We start from the raw sequence: 12303 nt of genomic DNA, 5'->3' as shown, positions 1-12303 counted from the left end.
GTCTGTATTCGCAAAAATGAAAAGGAGTACTTGTGGCACCTTAGAGACTAACCAATTTATTTGAGCATGAGCTTTCGTGAGCTACAGCTCACTTCTCAAATAAATTGGTTAGTCTCTAAGGTGCCACAAGTACTCCTTTTCTTTTTGTTAGCGTCTGTTTCTTAAGTTTTTTTGTTGAAGAATTGCCACTTTTAGGTCTGTAATCGAGTGACCAGAGAGATTGAAGTGTTCTCCGACTAGTTTTTGAATGTTATAATTCTTGACATCTGATTTGTGTCCATTTATTCTTTTACGTAGAGACTGTCCAGTTTGACCAATGTACATGGCAGAGGGGCATTGCTGGCACATGATGGCATATATCACGTTGGTAGATTTGCAGGTGAACGAGCCTCTGATAGTGTGGCTGATGTGATTAGGATTATAACATTCAAAAACCAGTCGGAGAACACTTCAATCTTTTTGAGCACACCTCCCCCCCTCCCCCCGCTCTACTGCTGGTAATAGCTCACCTTTAATGATCACTCTCATTACAGTGTGTATGGTAACACCCATTGTTTCATGTTCTCTGTGTATATAAAATCTCCCCACTGTATTTTCCACTGAATGCATTCAATGAAGTGAGCTGTAGCTCATGAAAGCTTATGCTCAAATAAATTTGTTAGTCTCTAAGGTGCCACAAGTACTCCTTTTCTTACTGTATGGAGGATGCCCCTCAGTGGCAAATCCCACCCGCTGCCTTTTGAAGTGTCTCCAGCCGAAGGGTGGTAAAGCACAGAGATCTGGCGCAACCCCCTTTCGGAGCATTGCAGATTCTCTGGGAGCATCAAATATAAGGACTCCAGCCCACGACAGATCTCAGTTGCTTTTCAGACGTAATCCTCCCTCCCCCTGTATGAATCTGATCACAGTCATTTCCATTCACATGCCCCTAGGTGTGCAAAACTCCAACTGGTGTTACACGCTCATATGAATTCCAGAACTAGGGCCTTCACTATAGGCAGAGCACATAGCAATGCCTAGCACGAAGGTTGCCTTGCTTAAGCATTTCTATTCTAATGGGCTATTTTCAGCAGCTGAAACATTTCTCCAGCTTTCACTTTCCAGGCTGATATTTATAGGTCTGTTCTCTGCCAGAGGGTGAATTTTTCTTTAAGATTGAGCAAAACCAGTTCAGCTATTTTTGAGTAGGCAGTGGGTGAAAAAGATACATTTTTGGCACTGTAAAGAAAACCTGTTGCGACCATTCTTTTCAAATCGCAGTAACCCCTCAGAAACTTAAAATCCAGCCCAAAATAGTCTCTAAATTGGACATACGAATAATAGCAGGGATCACACTTAGCTCTTAGACGGCGCTTTTCATTAGTAGCTCTCCGAACACTTCACCAAAGAAGGCAGGATCATTGTACCCATTCTACAGATGGAGAAACTGAGGCCTGGGTAGGCTTGTTCCTTGCAAAGACCCATTGGTAATCTTCTTTGGCTGAGCTATCACGGCTCAGAGTGGATTTTCAAAGGAGCCCAATGAAGTCGGAAGGACATACTGCATTTTTTAATTCACAGGAAAGGGTTCCTCCATTAGCATGACCCCACTGTTCTGGGGGCACTGCACATGCATGCGGGAGCGGGTGGAGTAGAATTTCTCTTTCGGCGTGTAGGTCCCGGGTGGAATCTGATCTTCGAGTGTGCGCCAAGGCAGAGCTCCTAGCTTGGGAGGGCGTGCCTCATTGCAACATGGGTTTGTATCCCCACTGTCCAACGCTGTGCCTGCTGGTTCGTTTAGTACATGGAATCTGATTTCTGCAGTGAATGAGGCAGGGGTCCCCCAGAAAACAATAGCCTGTGATCGTAGGGGCAGGGCTAGATAAGGAGTCCCGTTCTGTCTATCTTAGGTAGTCATATGGCCCCATTACCTTGATAATGGATTTGTCTTCACATCACCCCTGTGAGATAGGACCAGACTATTCGCCCCATTTTACAGAGGGGGAACTGAGGCACAGAGAGACCAAGTGACTTGCCCAAGATCACACAGAAAGCCTGTGGTGGAGTGGGGAATTGAACCCTAAATCCTATGCGAGCACCCAAACCACTGGACTATGCTTCCTCTGTCAATGCCTGCTTTTCCCATGTTCTGGCAGAGCACAAATGGCTAAGGTCAATAAGATTGGCACTTAAGGTAGAGAGCAGTTTATCATGTCTTGCTTGGTGCTGGTTATGCTTTAGTTTGGTTACCTCCTTGTATTTCCTCCTTGCACAGCAGAGGAATTCACATGGTCTAATAAGCCCTTGCTCTGTGATCCTTTGGCAGATGTTGTTTGTTTATGTAACTTTCTCCCTGTGGTTTGCATCTCCTCTGCTTGTGATTCAGTGCTTGGGACACAGGACACATGAATTTGCCCGGCAAAGAGAGCGAATCCAAGTGTGATAGACAGTAGAGTCCAAGGCAGGGCTCCTAAACACTCTGATATCTCACCCTTCAGAGACTTTATAATAGTCTGAAAATGTTCATTGCTACAACATAGGGGTAAAATACTCCTCTCTGACCCACACAGTGGAAATGTACTTCTTATTTGCTTTACAGTAACACCTAGAAGTCCCATACACTTAGTAAGAGACAGTCTGTGACCCAAAGAATTTATAGTCTAAATGGATGAGACACTGAAGGTGATATTATCCCCATTTTACAGATAGGGAACTGACGCACAAAGACTTTTAAGTGACTTACTCAAAGTCATATAAGAAGTCTGGGGTAGATCCAGGAATTGAACTCAGATCTCCTGGGGTCTAGACCTGCACATTAACCACAATATTAGCCTTCCTCTCCATGTTACTTTGAAAGTCCACTCTACCTAAATGAGCAGGAATCCATGGATATTTTCTCCCATATATGCTGGGAGAGCAGAAAATCAGAGCTGAGATTCTTCAGTGCAGCTCTGAGAGCAGAATTGCACCCTGGGAAAGCAAATCCTTCATTTCATCACAAGTCTTAGCAAAATAAAATAAAAAGAAATTACAGTTTAAAGAAAGGACAGGAATTTTTACACTGTAAAAATGAATAAAAACAACTGGCAGAACACTCTCTTCACGTGGCTTAAAATACGCTATGTACAGTAAAATAATTATGACACAATCCTGCTTCCCTTTAAGTGAGTGGGGAGTTTGCAGTTGATTTCAATGGGTACATGATTGGGCCCATTGTTAAAGTTTAGAATGGAATTGTTGTATTAGGGTGGTATTTTCAAAGGAGCTTCAGCAAGTTAGTTGCCCAACTCCCACTGATTTGATTCTTACTGCCTTAGAATACCCCATTCTAAATATGCAATAGGTTGCAGTCAATTCCACTGAAGGGGGAAATTAACCTAACTGGTTATAATTTGCATTTAGGTCTGGAAGTGTCAGAAACCACTGGACAGAGATCTACTCTTTTGTCGAGAGCCTGGCTGAGAAGTTTATAAGGTAAAGTTTTCACAAGCGGAGACTTCAATTACAATATACATAGTGTTTCATCTGCTGCTTTCTTAGAGGCTGCCAAATATGCTGAGACGATCTTGCGTGTGATGTGGATTTGTTCTGTCTGTTTCAGTCCAATGCTGCGCATGTCCTTCATTGTCTTTTCCTCGCGAGGCACTACCATCATGAAGCTAACAGAAGACAGGTAAGTACTTCACCTCCTTCAACCCAAGAGAGCTAGGGACTCCTTAACTACTGCAAGAGCTCAGGACTGGCTAACGTTAGTCTTTAGTGTGGATCCGCTCCTGCGCCTATTGGAATCAACTGAGGCGCTTCCATTGGGAGCAGGATCGAAGGTCATATGCAGAACAGCCCTTTGGTATCCCATTTGCAGCCCTGGGACAAGCAGGTAGCTCAATGCGCTGGTGCTCTATCAAGCAGCATTCCTAAGGCAAGCCCGGCACTTGCAATCCGGGAGCAGTTGCCCGCTTTAGGTACGGCAGCGCCACCCCACTGATTTCAGAAGGGCAGTTCTGGGGTAAGAGAGAGCAGGCCCTAGCACTGTGTGCAGAAGACACGGTGTGATAAAGTGCTGCAGTGTTCTCCAGGAGCGGTCCAAAGCATTTCAGCAATCAATCCTGCATGGTTCTGGACCACTGCTAAAGGATATGGCTGGATATTGTTTTGCAAGAAGTGCTTCCTACTCGCACCATCTGCTTCGAATGCTGCGCCGCTGCAAAGCCAGCCAGAGGAGAATTCCATCCTGTGCTCCAGTGAGAGAAAGGGGAGAATCTGAGACTGCAGCAAACCTCCTGTTTCTGCCCCCCTTTGCAACCAGATTCACTCTCTGTTGATTGACTTAGGGCTGAACTTTTGCCCTCACACAGTCTGTTTCCCTCTCCCCTCCGCTATATCTATCACACTGGCCATCTCTCCCTATGTGTCTGGTGCTGGTAGTGCTGTGTGCCTACGTCACTCTGAAGCACCTCTTAAAGGGAGGAGAGGGGAATTGGAATGGTTTAACCGACATCTGGAGACAGCCTCTCAGATCCTTCTGCATATTCTGGGGCCTGGCCCTGAAGCCGACTGGAGTGTTTCCATTGACTTCACTGGGCTTCGGATCAGGCCCCAAGTGGGTGTCTAGAGGCCGGAGCTAGCTTGTGTTTACCTTGCTCAGGTGGATTTACCCTTTGCAAGGTGAAAGGTCGATGCTAACCCTGTGGCGATGTTGGAAACTGGCATTAAAACATTCCCTGATCTAACCCCCCTGCCATATGCCGTTCCCCAAGTGCCATTTCAGCTCGTCCTACACTTTGAAAGGGCAGAATGCACTCCTCGCCCCAGGGACATCCCTTCTCACAGCCTCAGATTTCACATCTGTCCCACAAAAACTCACACTGCCTTGCTGTTTATTACTGTGCTGCCCAAATGGCTGGATCACCAAACAAAGGCTGGGGAGAATGTCCCGGGTGTTTATGAATGTTTCTCCACAGCATCTGACTTTTGGCCTTCCTAGGTCCTTCCTTTGGGGTCTTTGTTCCACGCTGTTGTTGTTAGTGACCTCAAGACAGGATCAGGGCCCTATTGTGCTAGGTGCTGTACATACACAGACAGCTATGATTCTGATACCCTCAAGTTGAGTGGTACCTTCCATGAGTGGACTTTGAGTGAACCTTCATGGAATAAGGTGCTATTCAAGATAAAAGTGACAGTACCAGAATCTGTCCCATGATAAGGAACAGTTTGGGCCCCAGATGTTTATCGGGGGAAAGAGGGTTGATCACTTTTCAGATTAAGAAGCCCACAACATTCGGACGCTATTTTCGTACACTTTGGCCTCTTATCGTTATTTTGGGTCAGATCATAACTCAAGATTTAAGCCCTGAGGGCTGTCCAAATCATTAGTTTTGGTTTGCACTTTATAGTGATTGGGGCCGTCAGAATTTCAACCCCGGCTGAAGTTTGCCAGAATTTATATCTGTTTGTTTTTTTTAATTTGGTCCGATCCCTAATTACAATATACCCCCACTGCAACCACAGAACAGAATCCTTCAAATGGGTTTGCCATGACGTTATATCTTGGATCCATTTCTATATGTCATTGGATGCAGGGCAGCTTTCAGAATGTTGGGTTGTAGTGATGCTGTTAGTTACTGACCCTTTGGCCCATGTGTCTGTGGTGGTGCATTGTTCTATTCTGATCAAATGCTCTCAGGGGCTGCATATCTTGCTGGGTTTCAGGAATGTCTCAAAGCAGGAAAATGAGATTTTTTTTTTTTTTTTAATTCTTCTCTTTTCAAGGGAAGCCATAAGACGGGGGCTTGAGATTCTTCAGTCTGAAGTGCCTGGAGGAGATACATTCATGCATGAAGGATTTAAAAGGGTACACACTGTGGAAACTTCTCGCTTTGATTTATACTTCTTAACTTCTGCTTCTTTTGCCCCTGTTGGACCTAAAAAGAGATAATAACTTTTTACTCTTTGTTGCAGGCAAATGAACAGATTTACCATGAAAACTATGGAGGTAGGGACACTTATCACTGCCATAATTTATTTTCATTGAGAAGCTGGGGAGGATGGGGTTGTCAGCATGACCTGTAATTAACCCGTGGAAGAAAGAAATGTTGGGGGAGGAGCTAGTATTACACCGTCTTTCCATTCCAGCTTGATTAAAGCCCTGCTTTCAAATTCATAGATTCTAAGGCCGGAAGGCACCACTGTGATCTTCTAGTCTTGACTTCCTGCATAACACAGGCTGGAGAATTGCATCCAGTGCTCCATGCAGTGAGCCTCGTAATTGCTCATCTGATTGGACGCAGTCTAGAAGTATTGGGCTTTACATGTATCATTCCATTTTGAAGCACCCAATCTTGTTTGCCTGATGTACCCCAAACTCTCATTTGACCGTCAGCATTGCTGTGAGTGCGATCTGACACCCATTGCATTCAGTCGGAGATGTCCCATTGATTTCACTGGGCTTGGGATCAGGCTCTCCATCCTTCTGAACTTAAAAGTAACCTAAAGTAGGGTGGGGGAGTATGTTTGTGTCCTTTTTTGCTTCTGTGCATAAAGGTGGCTTAACATTTAAAGAATGTCTTTTTCCTGCTTGCATTTTACCTTGGCTATATCAGGGATGTCAAGACTTTTCTTCCCTATGTTGCTGGAGGTCTCCTGGAAGGATGCAGAGATATGGGTTAGGCACTCACTAGGATCCTAATTGAATTAGTGGTGAGGTTTTAACAAAAGTGCCCTTCTCCCAAGAGTTTCTCTGGTGTTTGAGTTAAGTAGGTGTTAAGAAAAACAGAGTTCTGAAGAGCCTGCATAAAAATGGCCTCTCCTCTCATTCAGTCAATGAACCTACTAGTTTTCGAGGGAAAAAAAGAGTTGACATGACAAAGTAAAGTATGAAGAAGAAACAAAATGTAAAACATAAAATAACAGCAACGATCTTTCCAGCCTTCTTCAACTATTTAAAAAAAAAAAAAGCGAGGTCAAGACCCATTTTTCCCAGCTGCAGGTCACTTTTAAGGCTTCATGTTTGTGGCTATGACATGACATGGCAAGGACTGCACGGCATAAGAAACCTGTCAAAACTCATCAGGCTCTTAAATTTCCGGTAATACTGGAAAGACATTTGAAACGGAAAGAAATTATTTTAAAAAACAACATCCCTGGTCTTCCCCACTGCTCGTATTTTAACTGCTGGACCTAAGAAGTGACATCAGATGTGTGTCTGAGCCACAATATACGTACTGGTTGGGAGTAATTGTGCTAGAGCGCTATATTTGGCTGTACATTGCTCTGCTGTATACTTGGCTACTCACTGTGGCTAAAACTCGTCTGGAACAAAGCCGGCACACCCCTTAAGACCTATTTTGAAGATTTAGGTGGGATGTAAGGGGTGCATCAACTATGTGCTGGATCACCACGCATGGGTGAATTTTATCCCCTCGGCCTGCTCCTGCATTCTTTGCACACCTGGAATCCCCACTGACTTCAGTGCACATTCTTGCACAAGGAATGCAGGAGTTCTCACACAAATCCTGCTCACTATACTCACCTTGGTGGGGGCGGGGGAATTGCTCCCCTCTGACCTGCAGGAGGAGGCATTGGGATGGCAGGATGCATCCCTTAGGGAGATCACCCCAGCTTGCTCTGTCATGGCACAGGAATTGGCATCCCCTTCTATAAATGAACCCCCTGAACCACAGATCCCTGCTGCCTTTCTCTGCAATGGTCACACTCAGAAATGCTTGTCAAGGGGCGATTCCCCCCTCTCTTCTCCCTCTGGCCTCACCCCACCACAAGGTTCACTGGAGGATCCTCAGTGGGATCCAGGCAGGAAAAGTGGTGACCTGAGGCAGCAGGCTTCTGGGGAGGTCTGTGCATGGATGCTGCTGGAGCAGTACCCTCCCGACTCACACTGATTCCCTTAAGGAAAAGGAGTACTTGTGGCACCTTAGAGACTAACCAATTTATTTGAGCATAAGCTTTCATGAGCTAGCTGTAGCTCACGAAAGCTTATGCTCAAATAAATTGGTTAGTCTCTAAGGTGCCACAAGTACTCCTTTTCTTTTTGCGAATACAGACTAACACGGCTGTTACTCTGAAACCATTGATTCCCTTGTGCTGCTTGTATGATGAAGATGAACAGGATTTGGCTCATAACACACTGTTCTGGGTCAGATCTTCAGCTGGCATAGATTGGCATAGCTCCATTGCAGTCACTGTACATCAGCTGAGCTTCAGAGCTCTGTATTCATTTGTCAGCAAAGAAGGATGCATTATCTAAACTTATTTATCCATTGCCAAAGCTTCTGTAACAGCCATACCTAACCCCAGCCATTTTCACTCTCACCCCTGCAGGACTCCGGACAGCTAGTGTGATTATTGCTCTGACAGATGGGGAGTTGCAAGAGGTTCAGTTTTATTATGCTGAGAAAGAAGTAAGTCCTCATTGAGTTTACCCAAGTTGCTAAGGGTATGTCTACACTGCAATTAGACACCCATGGCTGGCCCATGCCAGCTGACCTGACCTTGTGTTCCCGGGTCTGTTTAACTGCGGCATAGACGTTTGGGCGGCATCCCCAGCTCTGGGACTCTCCCAGCTTGCAGGGTCCTAGAAACTGGGCTCCAGCCTGAGCCTGAACATCTGCACTGCAATTAAACAGCCCTTTGCCCGAGCCCAAGTCAGCTGGCACCGGCCAGCAGCGGGTTTTTAATTGCAGTGTAGACATACCCTAAGTGGTTCATGTCAAACTTGTGAGCATCTGCTCTTGGTTCCAGTTTACGTGGCTTTGCATGTAATGGTGTCTTTCATGTAGGCCGACAGAGCCAGAAGCCTCGGAGCTATCGTTTATTGTGTTGGAGTGAAAGACTTTAATGAAACTCAGGTAATTTGGGAACTTTTTTTTTTTTTTGTTCTCCCCACCCATTCACAGCATCAAATGAGGTCATTTACTTAATTACCAGTGCATAAATCCATACCTGTCAGAGCTCTGCCTGTCAGCAAATAGGCTCGGTTTTAGATGCTGCAATTTTGTTTGTCTTGTGCATTTATGATGGTCTTTCATTGCAGCTGTCGACAATTGCTGACAGCATTGATCACGTTTTCCCGGTAACTGGCGGCTTTTATGCCCTGAGAGGCACAATTGATTCGGTGAGTGGGGTATTCCAAAAGCGAGAGAAATGCGCCCTTTCCCACATTCATTAAATGGCGAAACAACACCAATGATCAAAAATCCCATTATCTTCATCTCTTAGATTCTGAAGAAATCCTGTATTGAGATCCTGGCAGCTGAACCATCCAGTGTCTGTGCAGGAGGTGAGCTTATATTGAAATCAAATGATATGGCAAATGAGAGTGGAATTACAAAAATGTCTGATAGCTCCCTACAAAAGCACCAGATCCAAAGCCCATGGAAGTCAATGGAAAGTCTCCCATTGGGCTTTAGATAAGGCCTAGTGAGTCCGTGCTCAGCTCAAGAAGGAAGCTACAAATGTAAAGATAGGCTCAGCTTTTCAAAGTCACTGAAGGGAACTGAAATTAGTAGGCATTGGGGTAGTGTTTTCAAATGTGCCCAAGTGACTTAGGAGCCTATCTCATTTTCCAAAGTGACTCATGGCTGGATTTTCAAAGGTGTCTGGGTACCTAAAGATACAGAGAGGCACCTAGGCACAGATCCTCAAAGGGTTTTAGGCTCTTTACTCCCATTGGCATCCCACCTGCATAGGTGCTTTTGAAAACCCCACTAGATGCCTGTTTGTATCTTTAGGCACCGATATAGCTTTGAGGATCTGGTCCTTAGGAACCAAATTGTAAGAGAAAGGCAATGGGATTTAGGCTTCTGGTTGGTTATGTCATTTTGGGACCTAGATTCCTATATCCCCAAGCCAACTTTGAAAATTTCAGCCATTTATTACAATATTAGGCTCTGCTCTTATAGCCCTCATATATATAAGCAATCTTTACTCATGTGAGTAGTCCCAGTGACTTAAATTGGACTACTCAAATGAGTAAAGATTGCTTTGTCTGGGTTTAGAAGCCACACCCATCACTGTACTAACTGAGTAGTTTTCAGGCTGCTTGTTCCTGCTAGCCCATTTCTGGTTACCTCCCATCCACAGTCTGACGTAGGCCCAGCCTTGCTTTGCTTGAAAATTAAGCATGAGTAAAGCACAAGGTGATATGATTTTGCATGCATCAGGGGAAGATACTTACACGAGGAAGGGTTTGCAGAAACAGGGGCATGCTCAAGTGTTATAATCATGGAAAAGATTTTGGAAAGTACTTTGCATGAAATTATAGTATTGTGTGGCTGAAATCCAACAGTCCTTACTCAGGAAAAATCTCCCTTGAAATCAGTAGGCGTTATACCTGGCTAAGGACTCCAGAATGGAAAGTATTAAGTTGGTTACGAAGGTCAAAAGATTGTGAGCCATTTTCCAAAAATGTTTCCTGATTTATTATTTTTTCAAATTCAAAAATTTTTGACCAGCAATATAACTGGTCAATTAACATAAGGAAATTTAATGGCAATTTTGTTTATATTTTTCCTGATCTCTTCCCAGCATACTGAAATATTGTCAAAATTTCAAAATTTGGAAAATGATGACCAGCTCTGATAATAATGACAGGTTTCAGAGTAGCAGCCATGTTAGTCTGTATTCGCAAAAAGAAAAGGAGTACTTGTGGCACCTTAGAGACTAACCAATTTATTTGAGCATAAGCTTTTGTGAGCTACAGCTCACTTCATCGGATGCATGTAGCTCACAAAAGCTTATGCGCAAATAAATTGGTTAGTCTCTAAGGTGCCACAAGTACTCCTTTTCTTTTTACTGATAATAATGAAAATAATAATGAAGACACCTCATATCTTGCCTTTCATCTGAAGAATGCCAAGTGCTGCTTATTTTCTGAACAAAAGACCCACTTACTGTACCAATAGATTTGCAACCTGTGTCACAATGTTCAGGAAATATTAGCTCTATTAGAAGCTCACGAAAGCTCATGCTCAAATAAATTGGTTAGTCTCTAAGGTGCCACAAGTACTCCTTTTCTTTTTGCGAATACAGACTAACACGGCTGTTCCTCTGAAACCTTAGAAACTGCAAGCAGTCAAAGCGATGATTTTGTAAAACACACACGGATGTTTCAGGTTTAAGGAAAGGTGATCGGAGCTTTACTGAAACAGAAATAATGAACTGCAAAGACCAAGATACTTGGTGGTTTGTAAAGTGTTAGCATTTTGCATATTCGTAATGAAAGAATTGCTAGTGTGTTTGGTAAATGAAAAGTATCCCCAGGGGAGCTGGTGCTAATGACATGCCTTTCGTGTTTAGTATATTGAACATGTAACCCTTCTGGTTTGTGTTAGCAATTCATTTGCTGTGTTTTTGTCTGTTTAGAAGACTATTGCAGCAGAGTAATAATGACACCATAAGCTTGCTGTAAGGTATAATTTACAGCATGGTTATTTAGAGCTTATGCTACTGTCTTGCATTCATTTGCTTATCCATTACAAAAATGAGCACATATAAAATAGCAATGGTGCATGAAAGCTGATTCCGAGCATGTCAGACCAAAGATGTAATTTGAGGAAAATCTAGTAAATATTGCAGAGAAGAGAAATTTTTGTTCAGTCTTCATTCCCACACGTCAATTGCTGGAGGATACTGCATTACATATTTCATTTTAAAACATCCTCTGGTGTTTCCGCTATTCTTCTGAATATTCCCAAAGGAGAAAAGGCGGAGAAGATATTTGCCACAAGACATTATCCATGAATTATTAAAAATGGAAGCTTACTGATTAAAAAAAAAAATCCTAGTAGAGCTGGTCAAAAAACAGAGGAAAAACTTGGTGAAAAACCACAAAATTTCAAAGCTGTTTTCAATTAATAAGGGTTTGAAATGGACCCATTTTTTGTTTTATTTATTTGGCAAACATTTTCAATATAAATGTGTGTGGAAATGGTTATCAGATTTGTTTGCTTGCTGAAAACCTGGTTTTGTCAAATGAAAAATTTCAGTAACCATTTCAATAACATGCTTTTATACGTTTTGATAAAAGTTATGAAAATTTCATGAAAAATTAAAGATTTTGCAAAGTTGATAATTTTCTTGAACAGTTCTCTCTCTTCTTTTTTTTTTTTTAAAAAAGCCATATTTCAAGAAAAATTTTTCCCAGTTCCTCTTCCTGGTTTATTAGTTCTACAACTTTCCCCATTTTGTTGACGGAAATAGATTAAAAGATTAACTGAAATACGTATGTGACTTTTGAGGTGAGCAAAATGTTTAATTCGAGCCAAAATGTTTTTTTTCAAATTTTTTGATTTGCTGAACATTTCTGAAAAA

At 43.1% G+C, this 12303-nt stretch overlaps 1 protein-coding gene across 2 annotated transcripts in view; it reads left to right on the top strand.

Moving 5' to 3' along the window:
- Positions 1–12303, top strand: part of ANTXRL (ANTXR like) — a 79410-nt gene that overhangs the window by 14648 nt on the left and 52459 nt on the right. For both annotated transcript variants that reach the window (XR_007357692.2, XM_048858309.2), the window contains exons 2-9: positions 3382–3453; positions 3581–3652; positions 5749–5830; positions 5938–5971; positions 8314–8393; positions 8772–8840; positions 9026–9106; positions 9211–9271. Coding sequence is in view for 1 of the 2 variants with exons in the window: in XM_048858309.2 (XP_048714266.1) it covers positions 3382–3453; positions 3581–3652; positions 5749–5830; positions 5938–5971; positions 8314–8393; positions 8772–8840; positions 9026–9106; positions 9211–9271 (551 nt within the window). In the remaining variant the exon portion in view is untranslated. The remainder of the gene's footprint in view (positions 1–3381; positions 3454–3580; positions 3653–5748; positions 5831–5937; positions 5972–8313; positions 8394–8771; positions 8841–9025; positions 9107–9210; positions 9272–12303) is intronic.

This window comes from Caretta caretta, chromosome 7 (genome assembly GCF_965140235.1).
Source record: "Caretta caretta isolate rCarCar2 chromosome 7, rCarCar1.hap1, whole genome shotgun sequence".
Taxonomy (NCBI): Eukaryota; Metazoa; Chordata; order Testudines; family Cheloniidae; genus Caretta; species Caretta caretta.
Note: the sequence above shows the minus strand (reverse complement) of the source record. Positions and strands in the feature narration are given on the sequence as shown.